The following is a 25,497-nucleotide window of genomic DNA, read 5'->3' as shown; positions in this document are numbered from 1 at the left end:
AGGACAGGGTTGTAGTTCATTGGTAAGGCCTTATGTTTGATCCCTATATTGGAGGAAGACATGAAACAAAACAAAACAAAAGCATGTTATTGAGACCAGTGCAAGTCTAGTTAATCAGTGTCTGTTGGTGAAGCACAGTGAATCTTTTTAGTAAGTTCTCCAGGTGATTCTTCTACTAGTATTAGTTTGGAAAGCCCTGCTCTATGTACTTCTGAAAGCTGTCTAAATATGCATAGTATTTTAATAACTATTAATTTACTTTTACTTGAATGTAGCAGAAGAAAGAGAAACTGAAGAGTAAGTGAAGGAATATGCTTTTCCCCCATAGAAGATATAAATTAAAGAGGAAAAATAAATTACAAAGAATATAAACGTTTTTAAACTTCAATTTTCAAATGAGTATTGACGCGATCTCATAAATGATGAGCAACTTATACTCTTGGCTTTGTTCCATTTCCTAATTTTATTGGATTGTATTCTTTATGTTGTCAAAGTTTTAATACCTACATTCTTTCATAATTTTTTGTTCTGTATTTAAGTAGTTTAATGCTCATTATCAGCACCTTCTCTTCTTTGTCCTGGAGTTAATACATTTTTCGACTTTGGGTGATTTAGTGCTTTCCTGGTATGTGCAAGGCCCTGGGTTGCATCTATAGCACCACGGAAAAACAAAACAATTTATCTCCTGATTAAACTGAATTTTATGGTCAGGTAATTTCAAGTTTTTGATGCTGTATTCTCCGAGTTTTTGCATAGCTCCTGTCTTAGTTACTTTTTACTGGTCACTGAGACAAAATACCTGATGCACCAAGTTGGGAAAGGTAAGGTTTATTTCTTATCGTTCTTGGAAGTTTCAGTCCATACTCAGTTGGCTCCAAGGCAGGGTGGCATGGCAGGGCTGCAATTCATGGCCTCTGCCAATAGCAAGGCGGAAACTGGCAAAAGAGCAAGACACACCTCCTTCTTGCCATTACATCACATCCTGGCTCCACCCCTATGTGGCTGTAGCACTGATGCCATCAATAAGCACTAGACAATGAACCAATCACAAATGCATAATGCAAACACATGAGGCCTGGGGACCACTGACATAAACCATTCCTTATTTGAGAATATTTGTCTTTTGTTTTACTATTCAAAGGATTATTTGGTTAGTTATAGAATTTCTGGGTCATAGTTTTTTTTCCCTTAGTACTTTGCAAATTGCAGCATAATTTCTTAGTATTTTTTGATTGGCTGAATTTCCTGTCTAGTGTTTACTCATTTTTTCAGAATTTGTAAATAGGACATTCTCTAAGTTTCAGTGCTTGCTCTTTTCTTTAATGTTTGAGCCTGTCTGGCATTCCTGAAATACAACTTGGCAGTTATCCTTTCAAAACAAACACTTACATAATAACTTTATGGGCACTGTTTTATTATGTTGGAACATTCCGTGTTACTGTAGAACTTGGATTCCTCTCTCCACCTGGAAAGTGACGTACTTTTTCATTTAAAATGCCTGAAATTTTTTTTTTTTATTTTTAAAGTTCAGTAATACACAAGATACATTTTTCTTGAAGTACAATGTACTGTTAGTTCTTATGAGGACATTTTCCTTGTTTCCATGAATAATTTTTCTGTCAAATTATTGGATGCTCTGCTTTTTTCTTTCTTTTTGTCAGTAGTTATGCTTCTACTGGTGTCTCTTCTGTTCCTTACTTTTTCAAATGAAGTTAAGCAGGTCAGTTCAGTAATGGGTTACACATTTCTTTAGCATTATCTTTTTATACTATTGTGTTTTTTATTTCCTTTAAGCTTGTTTTTATTTAAATTAAGATTGCATTACTTGTAAATTTTTTGTTATAAAGAAGTCCTTTGGTTTCTTTAAAGGTATTATTTTTGGTTTCTTGCTTTATTTTTCCTTCCAGAATGGGTTCTATGCTATGTGTGTGCTCTGTTCAATTTTTCAGTATTTTTTCTGTCCTAACTTTAATTTTTATGTTTGCTTTTTCTGCTCTGGTACATGTGCATGCATTTATGCTTGATGTGGGAAGCTCAGAGTACTTTATTTATTTAGATATAGTGATGAAGAATTCTGTGTAATACTCCACCCATGTTATCTGTTCATATTTTTCTTGAGTCCCAGTTTAAAAGGTGGATATTACTGGGGAGTAGAGAAAGGGAAGCAAAGGAAAACCAGATAACCTAAAAATCCGAATGAGGCAATGTGACTGTTAGCTTTTGTTCTCTAAAAATACTCCATGTCTCGCTCTTGGGAGTGCAGTTACTGGAGTATACATCAGTATAACCTTGTGTGGAGACGTCACTGTACCCCAGACCTTTTGTTTTTCTCTCAGGCCTAGAAAGTGACTTTCTCTCCCGAATGTGGAAATGGTGAGAAACTTATTCATTAAGTTTTTTTAAAAAATATTTTTGTTGATTTTTTTCTTATATTATTCCCTCATTTTCACTTGGCATTTTGTAAGGTATTTCTGATAAGTACTAGGATTTTGTAAACTCGTTTCCTACCATCTCGTTGAGGATGGAAATACAATTAGGAATGACCATACTTACATAGAACTTTGTTTCTTATTTGGACTGTCACTCTTCAAAATTTATGGTATGAGGTCGTATATTCTTTTTTGTTTTTTAAAATTTTTCATTTTTATTTTTTGTGGGTTTTGGTTGTTGTTTCATTTTGTTTGAGATAGTGTCTCGCTATGTAGTTCAGGCTGGTCTTGAACTCATGTGGCTAAGGTTGGCCTCAAACTCATGATGATCCTCTTGCCTCAGCCTCATTTTTTTTGATTTTGAAGAAAGGAAATCTGTAATCTAACTTGGCATGGTACAAATGACATTTTAGGTTATTTTTTGTAATGTGTAGGGCAGCTGTCTTGGGGATCTATAGAATGTTTAGCAGTCTCCTTGGCTTCTCACTTGATGCCAGCAGCATTCCCCTAGTGACAAATAAAAATATCTGTGGACGTTGCTAAATACTCCCTGGGAAGAAAAAAAAAATCACTCGGTTCATTCACTTGATTATTGCAGCAGAACACCCACATCCAAATTTTAAATAATTCTTTTCTTATGTAGCTGGTATATATTCTAGCAAAGTAAGCAACATATTTAGAATAAAAATTCTAATACACTCTTACAGTTTACCTTAATAATAAGCAAATGTTAGTGGTCTGACTTACAAGCTAGTTATTTCTATAGAAATCAGTAAATTTTAAAAATTGTATGATTTATGTACAGTTTAAGTATTTTACTGAATGAAAAAATTAATATTTTTGTGACTGTTTGGAATAGTGATATAATAGATTTCTCTCCTATTAATTAAAATCATGTTTTTAGTCAAGAAAGTGAAGAAAATTCTTATTGGCAATTCAGTTGTTTCCTGTTTAGGAGACTGACACTCTCCAGTCCTAAGTTAAATAATTGTCATGGTAAAGTAATTTCCTTGAAAAGGACAGACATTGATTCAGCCCCTGTAACTCACAAATCCTATTTCAGTCAAATTGGAAAACTATTAAGTTTTTGGGAAAAAATCAATAGGTATCAGGAAACCATTAGATCTTGTGGCCCTTGCTATATCTTGCATGAGTAATCACTGTAAACAGCTGACAGGTATTTCATTGTTGACACAGGGTGATGCTTGGGGGACCGCATCTCATCAGGGTAGCGGACAGCTTTGGACAGTGGAATGAGTTCGGTTATCCTTGTTCTTTCCCTGAGCTCATTCTTTTAGACAGCACTGTCACTAAGTGGGCCTATGATGCTTTGAAAAATCAAATACCTTCCTTGCTGTCAGTTTTCCTTTTCTGTCTTTTGGCATACTAATCGGGGTGTGTGGTTTGGTACTGAACCAGTTTTCTGTCAAAAACAAGTTTTAATTTCTTAGAAATAATTCTTCCTCAGACCCAGGTTTTATGGTAGTACCAACTGAATAGTGTGAGAATTAGTAATGCCAGAGAATTTTTTACTTTAATTCTTACTCCTTTTTTCTTAAAAAAGTGTACATTGATTTACTTATTTGTCATTTGAACAAGCAATTTTGGAATTATCTATCTTTGGTTGGTTTTCCTTTGAAGATGTTTCATTATTTATGAACCATATGATTATATTTAGGAGATGACAAAATAAAAATGTCTTATATGTACATAGCCATAGTGTCTGGTTATTTAATAATATTTATTAGGAAATCATTTTGTCATCTGTATAAACTTCTGTTTGTGTGTGGTAAGAGTTGATCCTTTTTTGAGGAAATAGGGAGCAAGGGAGAGGTAACTGTAAATAAATAAAAAAAGGTCTTATTACAGTAAGTCCCACAAGCAGATTGCATCTCAGATTTGATTTATGTGTTTACCTGCTGATTCCATTAAACAAATTAAACAAATAAAATGTTTTGCAATTTGAAGAAATATTTTTATATGATGAATATTATCATAATATATATTTTCAGGTGCTGTGGCTTCTATATTTTGGGTTGATGCTGAACTAGGGAGTGATATTTATCTTGATGGTAAGTTAAAAAAACTTGTTTTTAGTTGAAAGGTCTATGATTAAGCTCATTTTGTTAATTATAGTGTTAATTCTTTGTCTTATTGCTCTTCTAAAACTGTTTGTTTATGATGAAGTAAACTTTTATGTGGACTCCAAAGCCCCAAATAGTGGCAGAACTGAGTTTTCAGGCTTTAATCTCAGCTCCTAGTTTAGTGCTTCCACTAAGGCTTTTCTTTAAAAATGTTACGTAGAATTTCTGTGCCTTTGGTTGGTTGATTTATGTGCTTCGTTAGAGCTTTGTATTTTAACTAGCCAGATAATATAAGGATCCTATTTTTGCTTTCTTTCACTTTACCTTGAAGATGAGAATTAATTACACACATGAACTCTTAATTTATTTCACACTTTTGTTATTCTTACTTGTAAATTAAACTTGATATACTTTCCTTAATTAAGCAGTTATGTTCCCTCCCTCCAGCTATCCACCCATCCATCCTCCTTTTTCTCTTACCTTTCTTTACATCAATTTTAATAGACTAACGGGTAAAATTGAGGAACCATGGACGCTGGGCTTCATTGGACTCCATTATATCTGATTTGTAGTTGCTTGAATTACAGAGGCATCCTTAAACTCATTCTGCTGTTTTATTTTGAAAAAATTATTTAGTATATATTCAGAGATTGTTGAACTATGTGTAATTGATTGTTAGGGAACTTAGATACTTGACATATGTAAAATTTTTGTGGCTTGATTTGGTAAGGAATATTAGAAATGAGATATCCTTAGATTCTTTTTTTCCCCCATAGCGTATTTATTTTCTTATATATTTCCCCAAACATCCAGCATAAAAATATATTGTTCTAAATAAAACATTTTCATATTGTTGAATTCAAATTGGTACATATTTCAGTTATCCCTAATGTCAGGTAATACTTATCTTTCTGGATGCAATACAAATTTATTTCTGTAAATCATTGTAAAATTTCAGTATTTTAATGATAACCAAATTTGCCCTAAAATTTTTTTAAAATAATAATTTAAATGTTGCCAGGGATTTAGCTCAGTGGTCTAAAGCACCTGCCTGGCAAGCACAAGGTTATGATCAGTTTGATCCCCGGTACCAAAAAAGAGAAAAAAATTTAAATTTTAAGAAAAGTCTTGATTATGTGAAAATAAATTGAAAGTGGCTTGTATCATCTAATTTATCACATTTTGCTTCATATTTTAAATGCCTTATTTTGAATTGTGAGCTTTTAAACAGCAAATCTTACTTTTTGTGAACCTTAAAAATCTATGTTTATATTTTCTATAATCTCTTAAAACAGTGCAAGGCACTGGGTACATATTTGAAATCCATTTACATATTTCTGTGATTGAATTAAATTGCAGCATTGGTAAGAGAAAAAATTTTGTTCGATTGAGATTGGTTTTTCTTCTCAAGTATAGTTGTACAATATTAACAAATGTCCTTTTAGATAAAGGATAATTAGAATATTTATTCTTTTGTAGGTATCATAACTGTGGTAGATTCAAAATATGGATTAAAAGTAAGTTAAAACATTATAAATTATAATTGTAAGGATCTAGGAATATGTTTATATATGTTTGAAATCTTTAATAGAAATCTTTTTCAAAATAGTAACCTGAATAATACATATAGTTTGTTTTAAAATTATTTTGTTTTTAAATTAAACATTTTGTATTAGTCTGATTTCCTATTGTGATAAAATTTGGAATTACTATAATACTTTGTATATGGGGCTAGGGTATAGTTTGGGTATGTGTAACTCCTCCTTAGAATTCAGTAAGTTTGATAAAAGATGTTAAAGTTGTTAAACATGTGTTAATACGTTTGATAGTATTATTAAGTTTGATGGAAGATGTTGAGGTTGTTGAAACATATGATCTTATTTTTGATACAGAGTATGATCAAACACATAGCCAACAATTGTTTTTTAAAGTACTGCTTTGCTTCTTTGAAGACTTTAGAAGTTGTATGTAGAATTAATGAGGAGAAACTTTACTAAGTGATATCCTGCTGTGAATATTTTCGTTTTAACTACTAAGGTCCTCTAATGCATTTAATTGGCTTTGATTTATAAAATGCACGTAATAGGATCTTTATTTTTATTTTTTATTTTTTTGTTGCTGGGAATTGAACTCAGGAACGTGTGCTTGCCAGGGCAGGTGCTTATACAACTGAGCTATATCCTCGGCCCTCAAGATCTTTAAAAGAATTGTGCTGCATAAAATAAAATAGTGTTTGTCAACTTCCCAAGTGAAATATTAAAGGCATCCGAGAGTAAAATTTTTCTTTTCTCCCAGGCTCTATTCCATGTCAGTCTGGATGTATGGATAGACCCTAGAGTAGTAATTTTTGGAAGTTTCAGTGTAATATTTAGAAATGTTTGTCTGTTGTACTCTGCAAATTTATTTCTAATCTTCAATGAGGTTATGCTGTAGTTTCGAAAATATGTTGGGGTTATCAAATGGCTACTAATACCCATTCCTAGCCCTTCACTTCTCAAAATAGAGTGCACTAACTGGAGAAATTTGGAAAATAATTCCTTTTTTAGAATATAAAATTTAAATTTATGAATAGTGTTAAGGAATTAAGCGCACTCTCAAGTGTTAGTTTTGCTCAGAAGAAATGTAATGAGTATTTTGAAATTATTTCTAGCAAAATGTTAATGGAGATTGGAAAATACCCCATAAAATTCTTCATTTTGAGTCTTTATTATAGTCATGTTTGAATTTATGTTCTGTGCAAATTTATTCTCCAATTTGGGATACTCATGGGATAGAGAGCAGTCACAACATTTCTTAGTTTTTTGGTAGACATCACACCATACTTAAAGTCAAATTCTTGGTTATTTTATGATTATAAGAATAATTTTGTATGTACAGCTGGATGTAGAGAGAAGTTAAATAGAATCTATTATCAGCATGATACAGGCCAAAAAAACAAAGTGACATTCTGAATAATGCAAACACAGTATACGTTTAACCTCCTGCCACCTTGATAAAACCTCTTAAATTATTAAATCAATATACCTACACAAAACTGACATATTGTCAGGATAATGGAAACTTTAGATTTTCTAAGTTGGGTGCCAGATAAATAACTTTGCCTTTATATAAAGAATTTGCCAACTTGTCCAATTCCTCCGGTTGCAAAGCTTGACCTCAGTAGCTGCTTGTGATTCAGGAATTCTGAGGCAGTACAAGTAATGACACTTGGATAATGGGCAGCAATTTAAGGGTGTCATGCTTCACAGAGCCAGCCCATCACAAGTAAAGCTGAGAAATGGTACCCTGTGGCCAGCCAGCCAAATTGAAACTGAAGTGGTAATTGATATCATGGGCTATCACTCTAATGGGATTGTCACCCATTGATCTGAAATATTCATTTTTTAATCATGGGCAAAGAATTGGACAACTTAAAATGACAGCTCTCTATTTTCAGGAGTTGACACCCAGCCTACTGACATTGTTCTTTTGAGGTCTACAAATGTGACAGACAGCATTTAATGCAATAGAATCACTGAATGAAGTTACACAGGAAAGGTCAAGTGAGAGGTTTCTTTTTGGCCCTTTCTGTTATATTGTACAAGTTGTTCAGGCAGTTTAGTCAAAACAGTTTGGCTTAGAAAAGGTCACAAAAATAAATACTGACATACAATATTTTAAAAACCTGAAATAATGTTACATCTATAACCAATTCCTTTAAAAGCAATAGCTGCTTCTTTTTTCCTTCTTTTTAATGGCATTCCGTGAATGTGACACTAGATTTATTTCTGCTTTGGTCAGCAACAGTATTCCTTCTTTGCTACTTTTAAGATAGTGTTTTCTTTGCCATTTTGGTTCAGCTTCTTTCTGCTGAAAAGGATGCTCTATAGCCCTTCTTAACATTCTATCTATAATAGTATTATTATCCTAAAGAATTCCTTTTCATTTTTCTCACTAGCTTAATTGAGGTATAACTGACAAAATTCATATATTTAAGTAGATAACTTGATGTTTTGATGTACATATTTTATGAAAAACGTGAAACAAGGTGTAACTCATCAGTGAGCTGACATAGTTACCGTTTGGGGAGGGATCTGCGGTAAGATCTAAATTCAGCAGATTTCAAGTATTCAATGCAATAGTCTTAGCTATTCTCCCTGCTATCCTTAGTTTTCCATAATTTATCTGCATAATTGAAATTTTGTATCCTTTGAACTCATACTCCCCCATTCCATTTTGTTTCTGGTGGGCTACATTAAGGAGTTTGAACTTTTACATATTGTATATTTTGAGGTTAATCAGTGCCCAAATTATTCTTGTCTTTTTAAATATATAAGCAAGAGCTACAGTCTCTCAGCAGAGAGGTGGGATCCGTTGGACAAACAAAACATTATGCCATATAGTAGAATAGAGTATCAATTTACATTTATTTTTGTTCTATAAAGGAAATAGCAGATAGAAGTTTTTGTCTTTTTGCAAAGTTTGACTTGTAGAGCAAGAAAGTTTCTTAAGGGAACGTTGGGCTGACATCCAGAAGAAAAAATTGTTAGTATGTATTTTTGTTTGTGTAGCTTTCATATGTGTATAAAATAACGGCATTTCTTGCTTCTGCTATAATTATATGATTATTACGTTCCTAATAGAGTTGTGCATATTAGAAGGCTTTTCCTTTAGAAGACTTTAGCTTACTTTTATATTTAATATTTCCTAGCTGAAGAGAATAAATCTTAGTTCCCCACCCTATCCTCCAATTAGTTTTGAGTAGAGATTTCTAATCTTTTGAAGAAGTAAATGGATTCAAAAGATTGTAACATTGTAAAACCACCATTTTATCAATCTCAGATGGAAATTTTAAAACCTCTTAATTTTTATATGGCTTTTTATGTCTCATCAATTCATGACTAAATCTAAATAGCTTATATTTATGTGCAAAAGAAGTTTCAAAAGGTTAGTGATACAATATTTATACTTTTCAATGTTATAGACTCATCCAGATGCAAATGCCTTGCTAATAGTATATAATTCTTAAGTAGATTTACTGCTCAGTGGAGAAGGATTTGTTGTTACATGTTAGATAACATTTTTCAAATAATATTTATGTACCCATGTCAACAAATGGGAGGGTATTTGCACAGTCTATTCAAGGAATATTTCTCATACCTATGTGCCGGGCTGTATTCTGACTTCTGGCAGTAGCTTCATTCTCTAGAGACAGAGTATATAATTATAGGACTTATTATTCCACACCTAACGTGAAAATAAGTATGTCATTGCCATGGTGTTAGTTTCATTTTGTTTCCTTCAAATATTATTTGATAAACTTGAAAAAGTTTGTTTTGTTCATAGTCTTAACCAAAATTATTAGATAAAATCACTACCAACTTGTTTAGGTTTCAAACTGCCCAAGTACCTTCGTGATTGTTCTGTAGTAAATTATGAAACTGGCTGGGTGAAATCATTGTGAATATAATTTTTGGGTAATCTTTATAGATATATTCTCTTAGGCAGCTATTAACACTCATGTAGCACTATGCAGAAGGGTGATTGTGTATGATATGAAAAGACAATCACAAATTTTTAAAAACTATATTCACTTTACTTCTGTTAAATATGGTGTCAATTAAAAATGTACCTTTGTTGGTGTGAGTGTGGACTAGCTTCCAATCATTGCAAAAAAATTATATCTCTATATAAATTTATATATATATATAAATTATATCTCTATATAAATATATATAAATTATATCTATATATAAATATATATTATATATATAAAATATATATAATATATAAAAATTTATATATATTAAATATATATAAAATATATATTTTTTATATGTATATAAATTTATATATATATCTGATGATGCAATAAAAATACGGTCTCGTGTGTTGGTAAGGATATTTTTCCTTTATAAAAGAAGACTGATCACTTTCCATAGTTGTTATAAAGACTAAATGAGATAAAACATAATTTATAAAGTTCAAATACAATGAGTACTACTATAATCTGGTTGTCTCTAGCTCTCAGGAGCCAACTTTTTATTGTGATAGGGAACCTGCATTGACAGTTGAAATGAAAACATGATTTTCCAGACAACCTTAAGGCACTGGTGACTTCAGGATATAAAGAAGTCTGTGGGGTGTGGGGAGGGAAAAGTCCTGCTTTCAGAGAGATGACTGCTACCACATGTGCTTATAAATCAATATCAAAGTAATTTTGGGGGAGCTAGCCTGACTCTAGAGCAGTGGTGGAGAAACTGTCACATGTGCTGTAGTGGGCACACAGAGCCGTTTCTGTCAGCATGTGAGCCAAGTGTATGAATTGTTTCTTCTAAACTAAACTCTCAGTTTCAGGTTTAACTTAAAAACACAGCACTGGGCCCAGCATACCCATCCCTTATTTTGCTACTGTTTATGTGTACTTTAGTGTAATAGGACCCAGCTGTACATGTCAGTACCTTTCCCTGGGGAATACAGGAAGCAATCTGTGTGTTTACCCACTTGGTATGACAAATGGCAAGGTGTGTGGACCTGTGAAAAAGTGACAGAATGGAAATTTTACCCACCTTATGCTCCATCTAACTAGTTTCACATTTCTACCTGAGCATCATAGAGGGTCCAGTAGACCCACAGCACTCCAGAATTTGTTAAAAAAAAGTTTGATCTTTCTGGTAGGAATAGACCAGTTCAGTACAATGGCACATGAAAAACCAGATTTGCAAGTTTTGTATTAGGTCAGAAGTAAACCACCAGATTATTCGTGCATAGATGATGAAGATAGTTCATTATGGTAAAATACATGTTTTCATAACAGAATAGTAGTATGAATGGATGATGATGATGATGACCATGATGATGATGACAATGACTTTGTCATTACCTGTGTGAGCCAAATTCCTGTGACTGATATGGAGCAAAAATGGAGCAAAAAATGCAGACCTCCTTGAGTCAAATGATGAAGAAAATAATAGTGTGACTATGTATTTGACTAGTCAAAATGTTGTGAAATGGCCACACAACCAAAGGGAACAATCCAGTGTAGGAACTAGGTCTGAAAACATAAGATCTTGGCAAGGGTGAAAGGTTTTAGACAGAATGCCAGCACTGCCATTCAGTGTTGGAAATTGTAACATGATATTCTATAAGATGCTGTGAAAGATACAAGGGTTGAAATGCAAGTAAAGCATTCTGTATGCACCAATATTCAAGTTCAAAAATGTATTTATTATGATACCTCACCAGCTGAACTGAAAACGTTCACAGATCTACTATACTTAGAAATTTTCCATGGTGATCACAGGAATGTAAAGGACCTATTGAAAAGTGATGGGTCAAAATATGGCTTAAAAATTTAAGCCCTTGTAAATGTTAAGACTTATGTTTTCACTTTAGATGTCTATCCTGGAACTCAGCCATCATGATGGTCCTTATTGGTGCAGGAATAAATCAATTGATGTGAACAGACTTGTTGTTCCCACCCATCTCTCAAACTAATCAGAATATGACATTTGACATTTGATTTACCAGTTTCCAATTGATATTACATTTGCTAATGGAGCACAAGTGGACCAGTGCAGGAACTGTATGCAGGAACAAAGCAGAAATTCCATGTGAAATGTTGGAATTTCAAAATAGAGAATTGTATAATACTGCCTTTGGATTTCAGAAATATGTAACATTGGCTTGTATGTGGTAAAGAAAAAACAAACTAGTATTGCTGATGTCAGCATTTACCATGATGGAGTTACTGATAGGGAAACCTGGGCAAAATGGAAGCCTGAGTTGAGAATTTTCTACATCAGAACCATAGATGGAATAGATGTGGTTGATGAGTTATGCAGCAACTGTGATGTCACTTGAAACACAAAGCATTGGTCTATGGCTGTGTTTTACTTGATCCTAAATATGTGTGGCATAAATAGTTTAATATCTTACAAAGGAAATAACAAGTGCAAAGCAGAGAAATTTTCTTAGAGGATTGGGACTGGCTCTTACAAGAAATCATTTACTATAGAGGAAAAACAAAATGCCTCTGCCCAGGGAACTAGGCCAAAAAATTGTGAAACACATTGGTGAGTGTGACAGACAGGCACAGCATCAAAAAACCTGCTGCAATAGGAAAACAGAAAAGTTTTCAACTGTGCCCTGCAAGAAAGTACAGGAAAACAAAACATAGGTGCTGTCAGTGTGAACAGTACTTGTGTATGGAACATGCAGTTGTCGTGTGTGAAGACCACTTTGGGTGTGACAGATGGTTGAAGCAAAGTTTATTTCTATGGTAGACTTTTATTTATATTTACATTGTAATTCACATAGGTTTTTATTTTTGATGTTATCTTTTAGGTTTTATAAGCAAGTAAACAGCTGATGTGAAAATGTTGATGTCTATCTAATCTAAGCACTTATTACATATTTGAAATTTTATTTTATTGACATCTTATTTCCTTGCTAAGTGCATGTTGTATAATACAGTAAGAGGCTCCTGACAAAACAGGAAAAGAGAGTCAAGGCTGCCACATAAAAAAGGAAAGCTAGGCACACATGCTGTCAGTGTAAGCGAGACATGTACATGAAATATGCAGTTGTGTGTGAAGACTGCCTTGGGTGTGACGGTTGATCAAAGCTTATTTTGTGGTAGACATCTATTGGTATTTTCATGTAGTTCACATGGGAATTTATTTCTGATGTTATCTTAAATTTCACAGCTGATGTGAAAATGCTGATGTCTATTTTAAATGCACAGTACATACTGACAATTTAATACTTCTTATTGATATTTTATGTTCCTTATAACTACACACTGTATAATACAATAAGAACCTCTTAACAGAACAGTAAGATCTGAGATGTCAACTGTGTCCTATAAAAAGGCTAAAAAGCAAAACATACATGCTATCATTGTAGTGTGTCTCATGTGCAGACTGCCTTGCGTGTGAAAATTGAAGTCAAGGTTTCTTCTTATAATGTGCTGTTGGTATTTCCATTGTGTTGTTCTTTTTTAAACTTTATGTACCAAAAAACTCCTTGAAAATTTTGATGCTTTTAAAAATAAACAATAAATATTAAAAATTCAATATTTTATTTTTTTGATTTTTTTCCTGTTAAATACTCCTTGTTTAATAAAACTCTAAAATTAAAAATTTATCAGATTCTAAAGAATAAATGTGGGTCTGGCATACTCATGGTTCTGTATCTTTAGGACAAGATTTGTGTTATCTCCTATTACAGTGTTGGTACTTCGTGATAAGTGAGTTTTGGGTTGCAGTTTGGGCGCTTGATCTCTAAGTGATTCACTATCACTGCTCTGGAGCGAGCAGTGAAATAAGTGGTTATTCTTAAGATGTCAGGTTGGGGCTGGGGGTTTAGCTCAGCGGTACAAGTGCCTGCCTGGTGCAAGAGTTCGATCTCCGCTACCAAAAAAAAAAAAAAAAAAAAAAAAAGTCAGATTATCTTGAATGTATGTGTCCAGGTAATAAATTGCTTGTAGATCACAATTAGGGCTGTGTTTTTCCCAATTCTTTTGTTTCAAGGGTCATTTGAAGGGCCCAGTATTAAGGTAATATCATGCATGATTTTAGAGTTGAGTGGAACGTAGGGGTAGGAATGGAAGGGAAGTACATTAGATTTTTAAGAAAGTGTAATTACAGTACTTAGCCCCATTTATATAAGTAACTAACTATTTAGACCAAGAATAGTTTTAGGAAAAGAAAATGCCTGACATCTGACTAATTTTCTGTATTTTTGTATTACTTAAATCTGAAGAATTTACAAAAAAGAGCCTAGAGTACAGAATTCTAACCTCCTACTACAGTTTTATTGTTGGAAAAGCAAATGCAGGTGGAGAGGAAATATGTTTTCAAATAAAAAAGTTCTGAGAAGTCTGGCACAAAGACAAGTGCAGTAGCCATGATTTTATTCGTGTGCAATCTAAAAACAGCATCTAGATACAAAGAGCAAATAATAGTTACAAGTGGGTGAAGAGAGGAAGAGGGAGAGATTACTTAATGGATACAGAGTCACAGCTAGATAGGCATAAGTTCTTGTGTTCTATTACAGAAGGTGATTGTATTCAATATTATGTGGTATGTTGTAAAGTAGCTAGAAGACATGATTTTCATCATCAAGAAATGATAAATGTTTGAGATGATAGACGACCTCTCCTGAGTTATTACACAATGTATAAATGTACTGAAATATCACAGTGTACCTCATAAAGATTTATAATTATTAGCTGTCAGTTAAATAGAAAACAGGAAAGTTCTGAATGTATTTATTTAGTAAAGAACTTGTTGAAGTCTTTATTAGAGGCAAGAATGACTCCAAAGTAAAATCTATGTTATTGCATAGATTTTGTACTATACCATAGTAACATTTTCAATCTTTGTTTTTGTTTAGCATTTAACAGAAGAAAAACCTGATGGTCTCATTAATGAAGCTACTAGGTATTCATATTTAAAGTTTGTATTGATTGTTGGCTACTTTGAAAGAGAAATTATTAATATGAAACTACAAAACAAATTGAGAAACACAAAAGAATAGTTAAGCAAATGTTTTTTCCATGCATTATTGGTATCTATTCATAAAGGTCAAATAACTTCTCATTTTATTTAAAATCATTTATATTGCAATGTGAAATCAATGCTGGACACAGAAGTTCTTTGATTGTGAGGAATTTGGAAAATATTAACATTTAAGATATTTTCTTATGCTCATACAGTTTTGGGGAGATTAATTATTTTTATAAAAAAGTTGTCTCACTGTCTTAAAAACCTCAATTATTCAAAATTGCCTTGTAGAGACTTAAGTTTCAGGGTAATCTGCTTCATGAATCATTAAAGAATCACATATTTTGTTGTTGGTTAGTTGGCCAGGGACATAGTTTAGCAGCACAGCGCCTGCTTGGCTAGCCCAGGGTCCTGAGTTTGATTTCTGGTATCCAAAAAAAAGAGTATAGTAATGAAGAAGATATTTGTGTGAGATCTGATACATCTTCTGAAGTGCAGTTTTTTCTTTTACAAAACTGTTTAGTATTTCATTCTAAGTGAAGTTGTTTTTTGTAGTTCTTTGAAAATTATGGTGCATATTATAAGAGATAGTTTAATAAATGGGCTATTCCTGTCATTAAATATTTTAATTTTCTTTATAACTAATGAGTTCAAGATCATGCTACTGATTGTAAACTTCTTGTAAACTCTGTATAGCTCTAGAATGCCAAGTAAGAGTACTTAAAACTTTTTCTTCTATTTTTTTTTGAGACAAGATCTCAACATGTAGTTTATGCTGGCCTTGAACTCACTATGTATAGTCCAGGCTGACCTTGAACTCACAGCCATCCTCCTGCCTCAGCCTCCAAGTGCTGAGATTATAGGTGAATACTTTTTTACTGTCATGCAAAATTTGAATTTGTGTAGTGGTGAATACAATTTACTTGTACTCTCTTAAGTAGATTAGAAGTAAGTGAATCATTGCTATAAAATGTTAGTAATTCTTAACTGATATTTTGATTTAAATGAATTGTTTCTACTTTTAATTTTTCAATATTTTACTTTTAACATCTGTTCTGTTTGCTATTTTAGGCAAGTTGCTTTAGCAGATATCATCCTCATCAATAAAACAGACTTGATTTCAGAAGAGGAGTTAAACAAACTAAGAGCAATCATTAGGTACGGTAGATAGCATCTGTATTACTATGTCTCTCAGAAAGCTGAATGATAGGATTTTGAATGTCTTCTCTGTAAAGTGATGAAAATGTTTGAGGAGATACATTTAATTTGATTTAAGCATTATATGTATATATGTTTAGAAACATCACATGACACTCCATTAATATATATAATTTTTGTTTCTTTATATCAATTAAACAAATTTAAATAAAAATTTTAAAGAAAACTATTAGGTACAAAATTGTGTCAGCTTTATTCAAAATTGCCTTGTAGAAACTTAAGTTTTAAGGGTAATCTGCTTCATGAATCATTAAAGAATCACGTATTTTGTTGTTGGTTAGTTGACTATTAAATGGAAATACATAAAATTATTCCCTGTTGCTTGCAGAATGTAGTTTAGAATTCATAGACTTTTTTCAGAATCCTTTGATTCCACCATTCTTTTCTCATTTTCTCTTTGACTCTTTCCTAACATTGAGCTCCCGAAGTTTAACTCAGATTTACTTTCCCACGAATATGTCTTGCCAAGTCCCTACTTTATTCATAATATTTTCTCATGTTGCCTGTTTCTGAATTCCTTCACCACTAGCCCATCCTTTGAGTAGCAGTTTTTTCTGTTTTCTAGAGCCAGTGATGACAAACCAGTGACACACGTGACACAGTGAGCTGTTCGTATCATTGAAAGCTCTAAGTTCACCGTCACTGCTTTAGAACCTGTTTTCTCTGTTCCTTCCTATTTTTTAATGAAGTCTTCCCAGACCCAGCTGGTCTTACTTTGCCCTGAACCTTTGTTGACTTTATCTTTCTGAGTCAGCCGTTCCCTTGCTTCCAGCTTGCTTTAATGTCCTCAGTGTATGTGGATAACGCTAGTCGACATAGACAGTATGAATGATAGTCAGCTGTGTGTTAAATGACCTAATAGTCATTTTGCTGACTGTTCTGGAGCCTGTTTTTTTAAACTAAAGATGGACATTTAAGATGATCTTAGAGTTTAGGGACTTTATTTTGAATTATTTGTGAGACCTAAGGTAGTAAATGCCACACACAAGGAGACAGATGTTCAGTAGATTTTATTATTGGTCATCTTTAATGGGTACAGTGCTTTGTGCATGGTGGCTCAAAAATACCATATTTATTATTTATAGCATCTGTTGGCATCAGAACCTATTGTGTTCATGCAGTGCAGTGATGGTGAACCTTTTGAAGCTTTCAGTGACAGCCTGTTGCAGCACTTGTCCTATAGGTTTGGCACCACTGATGTAGTGTATGTTGTGAATTGAATCAGTAAATGTAAGGTTCATTAAGAGATAGCTTGCAGTTTGCAGTTTGCTGGGGAAAGAAAGTCATAGTTTTTGTCTCTATTTGGTTTTATTTTAAGAGTAGTACCCTTAAAGTTTACTAGGAAGAAAATAATCTCTTTGTAAACATTTTTGGCATCAGAGTAGTGATTCCTATTAGCTGGCCTGTATATCTTCATGTTGACTAGGCTGGCTCTCCAGCACTGACAATACTGACTGTTAGTCATCTTGCGGACAGCCTGTACTTTGCAACACTTCTAGAAAAAAAAGAAGTACTTTGATAAATGACAGGTTCTTTGGGCTTTTTGTCATCCACTGTACATCAGACTTATAACTGACTTGCAATCAAAATTGAAAAGATAGAAGTTAAACATGTTTGGAAGGAAGGAAGTAGGTATAGAATATATTCAGAAGAGGAGATTAAGAATTTTGTAACACATTGGAAAGAAGCAGTAGAGAGACTTATCTCAGAATCACACTATGGGGGGAGCCTTACCCAGAAGAGCATGCTTGAACAAATAGCACCTATCTTGAGTACCTATCTTAAAGAAGGTAGATGATATAAATCCAAATAGATAAGAGGTTCACTGTGTTAAAAAGGAATTAACAGGTCCTTGTTGGTACCATACAGCAGGAACCAAATTCCATTACTGAGTGTGTGTATAGCTATTTCCAAACTATGTAAGTGGAGAAAATGAGTATCACTATTTGAAGAAACTCCTCATTGTAAGAATACTACACTTACTGGCTATTTGTGTATCATTTTTCTAAAGTGAAGGATCTTTTTATAAATCACAGAATCATCTTTGGTCCTGTTGTGCAGTAGGTTTTTGTGTACCGTGATTTCTTAATGTGTGAAACATACCAGATTTATGTTTGAAGGAAAAGAATAAGCCATAACAAAATGCAAATTTTGTTTTCTATTTTCATTTTTCTTCCTAGTTCCAACTGTGTTTATTTAATTGCAGTTTTAGAATTTTTTTTGGTACCTGAAATCAAACTCAGGACCTTTTGCTTGCCAGGCAGGTGTTGTGCTGCTGAGCTATATCCCTGGCCCTTAATTGCAGTTTTAGTAGTAATGTGATTTTATGTGCTTTCTAAAAAGTTAACATTTGGATTCTTACCTTTTCTTTCACTCTTTAAATTTCAGATCAATAAATGGACTGGGAAAAATTTTAGAAACACAAAGATCCAGGTACTTTTATAAAGCTATTACTAACAACAAATGGTTTTAGTTAATTAATTATAAATATTAAGTCATTGATAAATACACTTAATAATATTAGAAAAATATAGGTATATTTTTAAAAATGGAACCCCAAAATTTTGGAATGTTCTATATAAATTAGTTTGGCATATTGAGTTAATACCTTTGCCTTTTTTTTGTAACTAAGACTATAGAGCCATGATAGCATTGTATAACTGAGTTTTTGTTTAATTAAATTACATAAGAGTTCCAACCACTCAAGCAGGTAAATTAGTATACAAATCTGAGAAAGCTTGCTGAAGAGTCTTAATTTGAGCTATTTAAATGGCTTATTAATATTTTTGAAACTATCTTAATGTGTCATAGTTGCAAAAAGTTCTCATGTGAAAATACATGAAATTTTAATCCTTGTTCCAGTACATATCTTTGTTTTTTTTAATTTTTTTTTTTTTTTGTCTTTTTCATTTTTATCGGTACCAGGGATCGAACTCACGACTGCCTGCTTGCAAGGCAGGTGCTTATGCCGCTGAGCTAAATCCCCAGCCCCAGTACATATCTTTGTTAAATTTTGATTTCCATTTTCTTGCTTTTCTCTTTTGTTCTGTGTGTTCAGCAGTGTATTACTTTATAAAATAGATACGCTCTTGAAACACCTGTAAAATGTACTCCTGTAGGTTGAGCTATTTTCCTTTGAATGCTTTCATATTTCAGAAAATTTCTGTATGAGTGTACTTTATTAATCTCATTTTTTGGTGTGAAAGACTCAGCAATGGATAGACTGTACAAGTAGCAGCCAGCAGCTCTTAGGCTCACAGCTGGCTGCCTAGTGCCACCCAGTCCCTGGCTGAGAGATTCTTCCCTTAAAAGTGCAGCAGAGGCCTTGGCAGATTGGCTTGTCTGCTATGGCCGAGATTAGAGGTGCTGACAGACTACCATCAGTGTTAGTAACTGCAGCAGCTGCGTATAAGCATGTGAACAGCTGGGGAATTAATTTGGAATGCATTCTCAGGAGCCACTCATCTGCTTACAGAGGTAGCAGAAGAATACCCTTAGTGTAAGTCCTGTACACACGTTTACCAAATGTGCTCCTGCATTTCAAATTTCACTATATAGAAATCTGAGTATCTAACTCATAGTATGTTCTCTCTTGCATTTTTTGTATATTTTCTTTTTAATTTTTCTTTTCTTTATAAAGTGACATGCAGTCCATGTGCTTCAGTAAGCTTTTAAAAGTCATACCCATAAATAGCTGAGTCTGTAATAGCATTTATTCAGTTCTTGTTTATAATCACCTTAAATCAGTTTTCTTTTGTTTTCATTTTAGAAATAGCAGTATCCTGAGTACAGGTTTCATCTTGATTAGTTTATTGTGTAACAGTTTTACCGTTTCTATCACTTCTAACATTTGCTATATTACAGAATAGTAGAAGAGCAAATATTACAGAGTAGTAGCAGAGCAAATATTACAGAATAGTAATAGAGCAAATTTGTTGTTGTGTTTTCAAATGGGTTCATGAACAAGTGAATGAAAGTTTTTTTCCTAGTCTTCAGTGGTAGTATCTATCACTGAATCTGAGAATACAGGTGACTTTAAAATAGGCCTTCCTTGTTATGAGGACTAAAGTTGGGTTAGAATCCTTTTTGTGAAAACAGGATATTCATAGTACAATTCGTCTACTGGATTATAAATCTTACATTAAATATTTCCCAAAATCCTTTGAGGCATAGCAACTTGAGATTCACAGTTTAGAAACTAGAGATTTGGTTCTTACCAAAATTGTCAAAATCACTTTGATAGAAGTCTCATTTATTTTTAAAATTTTAACTCCTTTTCTATTTTGAGATTAACAAACACTGACAAAAGTATAACAATTATGAACATGTGTAGGAAAAGATTCTCTCTTTGGTGTAAGGGTTGAGGATATAGTTCAGTGGTAAAGTGCTTGCCTAGCATGTACCAACAAGTCCATGGGTCCAACCCCAGTGCCTAGAACAAATGGAGGGGAAGAGGGAGAGAAAGAGACGGAGCAAGGGAGGGAATGGTATGTAACACTGTCTTATCGGTGACTTGGTTGATTTATAGGCAAATACTATAGGAGTTTTAGGGAACTACATTGACTTCCGAAGTAGGAAGCTTAGAAGATAGGCCATTATCTTTTTTAAACTTTTTTTCATCTTTAAAGATTTAAATGAACTAAATAGAAGAAAACCAAAACACAGTAATAAGTTAATCCAAACACAATACTGAACATTTTACTGGCTACTAGGCAGTTCATGGCAGATTGAAGATTTAAACAATGGGTAAGGTAAAAATTATCTTTAGTGATTTGAGGCAATGAGAGAAGCAAACAAGCAAAAAAAAAAAAAACATTGTATATTACTAATACATCACAACAGGAATAGTAAATGCACAGGGCCCTATTAAAATAGGAAGATAGCTGGTGTGGTGGCACACACCTATAATTCCAGCATTTGGAAGACTGAAGCAACATTGTGACTCTGAAGCCAGCCTGGGAGATATATTGAGTTCAAGGCCAACCCTGAACTACTTAGTGAGATCCTATCTCAAAAAAAAAAAAAAAAAAAAAAGTAATAGAATAAGAAAATAAAGGAGTAACTACTCACTTGCTGGTGAAGGGTCAGGAAAATTTTGACTGGAAAGGTGATCATTGATCTGAGGTAGAGTAGGGATGACTGTGTATTTAGTAGGATTTCAGGATGGGAAAACTTGGTGTTCCAGGCTCCTGTAAATGTGTTTAAATGATTAGAACACTTGGCCTTATGTAACAGAGGGAAAAAAATGTATGACTGAGGAGACTGAAAACTCACCACAAAGAATATCGAATACCACAATATATAGTTTGGTTTTTCTTATGCAGGCATTGAGGAGTTCATGAGGCATTTTTGAAAGCAGTATGACCATTGGAAGACAGACTCAGTGTGGGGTTGTTCTCTGCAAGATTGGAGATACTAAGAAGGGAGGGCAGCTTGTGTGTGCTGGTGGGGGAAGTAGGGTTAGAAAAGGTGATCCCTGTAGTTCATTTTGTAAACAGGTTCAAGTTGTGGGTACCATTTGGAAATTTATTTCTAGAATTTAGGGCCGAGCATTTGGACAGTGTTTATAACTCACAGATCTGGGATTGACTGGTATACCCTGTAGAGAGACTTATAGGCGTTTGTAAAGATGACTGTTGGTATTCCTATAGTAGTAGCTGCAGTGGGTACTTCAGTAAGTAAAGAGAAAAGTGAACTGTTGAAGTTTCTTCTCTCCATTTTATTTTCCCACTTGGTTATTAACATGGTCCCACTGGTGGTATATACACAACCATTCTGTGCCATCTAATGGGACAGTCAAGGGTACACCACCAGTGGTTCAGTGAGACATGTGAATTATGGCTCCTTTGTGAATGTGTTAAATGATAGTAATGGCCTTTTGTTTTGTTACGATTTTTATTTCAGTGTTTTGGAAAAGAGGTGATTTTTAAAAAGTTTCTTAAGGAGGAAATGAAACATTCAATACCATGAAAATTAGTTTTTTAGTCATACTTTTTGAATGAGTGAGAAATTTCTTTTTCATGGTAACACTGTCATCTGGGGATGTTCATAAAAAGTTCCATCTGGAAGCTTTGACTTTTTTCCTCTCATTGCTCTCTATTGAGAATTTGGTGAGAGACTTGATATTTCATTTCCTATGGAGTGTGATCAGATTCATTACTGAACCTGTCTGAGAAATCACAGAAATTTGTATAAAGCAAAACTTACCACTAAATAATGAATATTCTCAAGGACGTTGTCACAGTGAGACAATAGTCTGTTTAGAAAGTTGCTTTTTAAAACTGACTTAAATTTTCACATAATTGCCATGTGCAAAGCTTATTAAAACTTTAAGCTGTTTTGTAAAGATGATAAACTTGAGAAACTTCATTCATTTTTAACTTGTTAATATAAATATGTGTTCAGCTGTGAAGTAGAAAAGTGAAATAATGTTTAATATTAAGACTTTGATCTTGGTGTAAATCGATACTCAAAAATGTTTTCATGGGACAGTTACTTCTTTGCTTGATTATTCTCCCAATTCAGCACATCTAGAATGTCCAGAATTTGAAATGTTACAGCCTATTAACATAAAACTTGAGTGTATTCTTATTTTCCTAAGTGGGAATTGATCTGTATGTGCCAAGCTACATACTCATAATGTAACAGAACATAGTTGCTGTAAGTGTGAGTGGATGGCAGGCTGCTGACAGTGAGCAAGCAGGCACAGCTGGGCAGTCCTAAGTTAAAGGGAGGTTTTCTCTTAAATGTGCGTGTGTGTTTTTAAAAAATCTTGAATCTGACAAATGAGCTTTTGTTTTGTCTGTGAACATTTAATAAATATTGGGCAAACATCTGGAGTATGATTTTGAAATTTAATTATACTTTGGTCATTTTTGTTAGTCTTCATTTTAGTTTTGATTATGGAGAAGTAGTTGTCTTTTGTTAGAATTGGAAATCAGTCACCTGCCTTTATAAGTTTGCTTTTATGTATCTAAACAAAATTAATACTTGTCATGATAGGTTGTTGTTACCTGGTTTGAATCACTAATTCAAAGTTTGTTAATGAATAATTCTAAGAGAAATAAATCTATTTCAGTAGAGCAGGAAACTTCATTCTCCTTACAACCCTATTGTGAATAAAAGAACTCACATGTATGTAGGTAGGGTACTAGAGTGAATTAATATTAATACGGTGGTTTTTTGATGCCTAGTGTTTCTTGTTGTGCTGTTGTTATTGGTGGTGGTAGTGCTAGGGATTGAACCCAGAGCCTTGTGACTCCTAAGTGTGTTCTATCAGTGGCTGTACCCTGCATCCCTGACTCCTTGCCTTTTGGGAAAAAGCTAAAAGAAATATAAAACTTGAAAGATATTTGGAATATAAATATGTTACTGTGTTATTTATGTGTGTTTTGTTTCTAAACTGCTGGTAAAGTTTTAGTTTTTAGCTAATTGGGGAGTGAGCAATAAAAATATAGTATTTGAAAGCTCGTAGATTAGACTTCAGGACTAAAAAGACAACTGAGCATAAAAAAAACAAAAAATACTATAGTTTGCTAAAACAGTAGCTTAATTTTTTCCTTATTCATTCAATTTTAAGAAAATATCTTACAGTATTTTTGTTTCTTGTCATTTTAGGCATTTTCCAAAATACTACATTTTGATGAATCTTTTTGCTTATGTTTTGATAAAATGTTTTTTTTCTTAGTTGGATGTGTTTCACAGAATTTTCAGCTGATCACATAAATTTTCTTTGTTTTAGAGTTGATCTCACTAACATATTAGATCTTCATGCCTTTGATAGTCTCTCTGGAATAAGGTATGTTTTTCAATATTTTGGTCATTTTTAGTGTAATGTACTTTTATTCCACAGCTATAGGAATGATTTACACAAGAATACCCTTGGTCTGAGCTTCCTGTCATTCAAGATCACCCTGAGGTACATACCAGAAAACTTTGTTGGTTGCTCGTGTGTACATCACAGTGCATTATTCCATAGGAATTATGGTGTAAATGGTAGTTAGAGATATATTAATAATATTTCTAAGCAAACCACTGTAATAGTCTGTTTAATAGAAAATGCATCAAATGCATAGGAAATTTTAGCTTGGGATGCACACACACAACTTACTTATGGATTAGTTTTCTACCTTTTCCTGGGGAAATCTTTTTGATAAGGGAAGGAAGTGAGATCGGTTATCTTGGACATCAGCATCTGTTTGTTTAATTATGGTGAAAACATGAGATCTACCCTCCTAACAAATTTTTGAGTGTGATACAGATCTCTGCAGCTTACTGTAGAGATCTGAATACTTTACTTACTGAATAACAGGTCTCTCTTTTTCCTCTGCTTGTATCCTGGCAACTGCTGTTCTACTGTTTTCTTCTATGGGCTTTACTAATGACCTGTTATGGGTGAATTTTGCAATATTTGTTCTTTGATGACTAGTTTATTTTACTTAGCGTGGTGTCCTAAAGGTTCATCTATGTTGCTGCAGATGACAGGATCTCCTTTCCCTTTTTAAAGGCTGAATGATATTCCTATAAATCTAAGTAGGACATTTGCTTTATCTATTCATTAGTTGATGGATACAGTATTTAAGTTGTTTCTACATTTTGACTATTGCAGATAATTCTTGCAGTGAGCATCTTTTTACGTCTCAATGTGTCTGCTTAAAATCATTAAAATAGACTCCTCTGTGGTATTTTAAGTTGGTAAGGCAGTTTACTTTCTAGATTTCCATGGTGAACGGTTCTATACTTATGACTCCTAATTCCTATGTGTGTGTATAAATTAACACAAATATATGTGCAATTCTAATTATCCATGCTTTTAAAAGTAATTTTTTAACTAGTTTTTCCCCTTCCATCTTTAGATTGTTCAGATTTAAAACATAATATGTAAAATAAACTGTCAAGATAGAGTAGGGTAGGGTAGTGTTTTACCGAACTTCTTTACTCTTATAAATAAGACAATTTAAATTCCCATTTAGTGTGTGAAAAAGTTGTTACTGTTTTCACATCTGTAAGTGTGCGATAGGCAGGATGATAATCTCCTTATTTTGCAACTTGATATTGTAGATATGAGACTAAAACTAGTCATTGTGAAAGTCAGATCTTCAGATGAGAGCTATTTATTTTACCTCTAAGAGTTGGGCTTTGCAAAGTAACCAAATAATAGGTTAAAATTACAAGGAGATTCCTAGGGCACTTCAACAAGATCCACATTTGTCTTTATAGTTCCAGTCGATAGGAAAGTAGAGCTATGTGATGTACTTGAATTATAGTTGATTTTTCTAA

The 25,497-nt window shown here is 33.3% G+C and overlaps 1 protein-coding gene across 3 annotated transcripts in view; it reads left to right on the top strand.

Annotated features, from left to right (window-relative positions):
• The window catches only part of Zng1a (Zn regulated GTPase metalloprotein activator 1A), an 88,744-nt gene that overhangs the window by 13,287 nt on the left and 49,960 nt on the right, over window positions 1-25,497 (top strand). For all 3 annotated transcript variants that reach the window (XR_010048011.1, XM_063250288.1, XM_003472271.5), the window contains exons 5-10: window positions 4,442-4,501; window positions 5,993-6,030; window positions 14,891-14,937; window positions 16,072-16,158; window positions 18,607-18,651; window positions 23,960-24,016. Coding sequence is in view for 2 of the 3 variants with exons in the window: in XM_063250288.1 (XP_063106358.1) it covers window positions 4,442-4,501; window positions 5,993-6,030; window positions 14,891-14,937; window positions 16,072-16,158; window positions 18,607-18,651; window positions 23,960-24,016 (334 nt within the window). In the remaining variant the exon portion in view is untranslated. The remainder of the gene's footprint in view (window positions 1-4,441; window positions 4,502-5,992; window positions 6,031-14,890; window positions 14,938-16,071; window positions 16,159-18,606; window positions 18,652-23,959; window positions 24,017-25,497) is intronic.

Source organism: Cavia porcellus, unplaced genomic scaffold (assembly GCF_034190915.1).
Source record: "Cavia porcellus strain 051 isolate PalLab524CR breed Dunkin Hartley unplaced genomic scaffold, mCavPor4.1 scaffold_1, whole genome shotgun sequence".
Lineage (NCBI taxonomy): Eukaryota > Metazoa > Chordata > Mammalia > Rodentia > Caviidae > Cavia > Cavia porcellus.
This window is presented reverse-complemented; position numbering and strand designations above follow the sequence as displayed.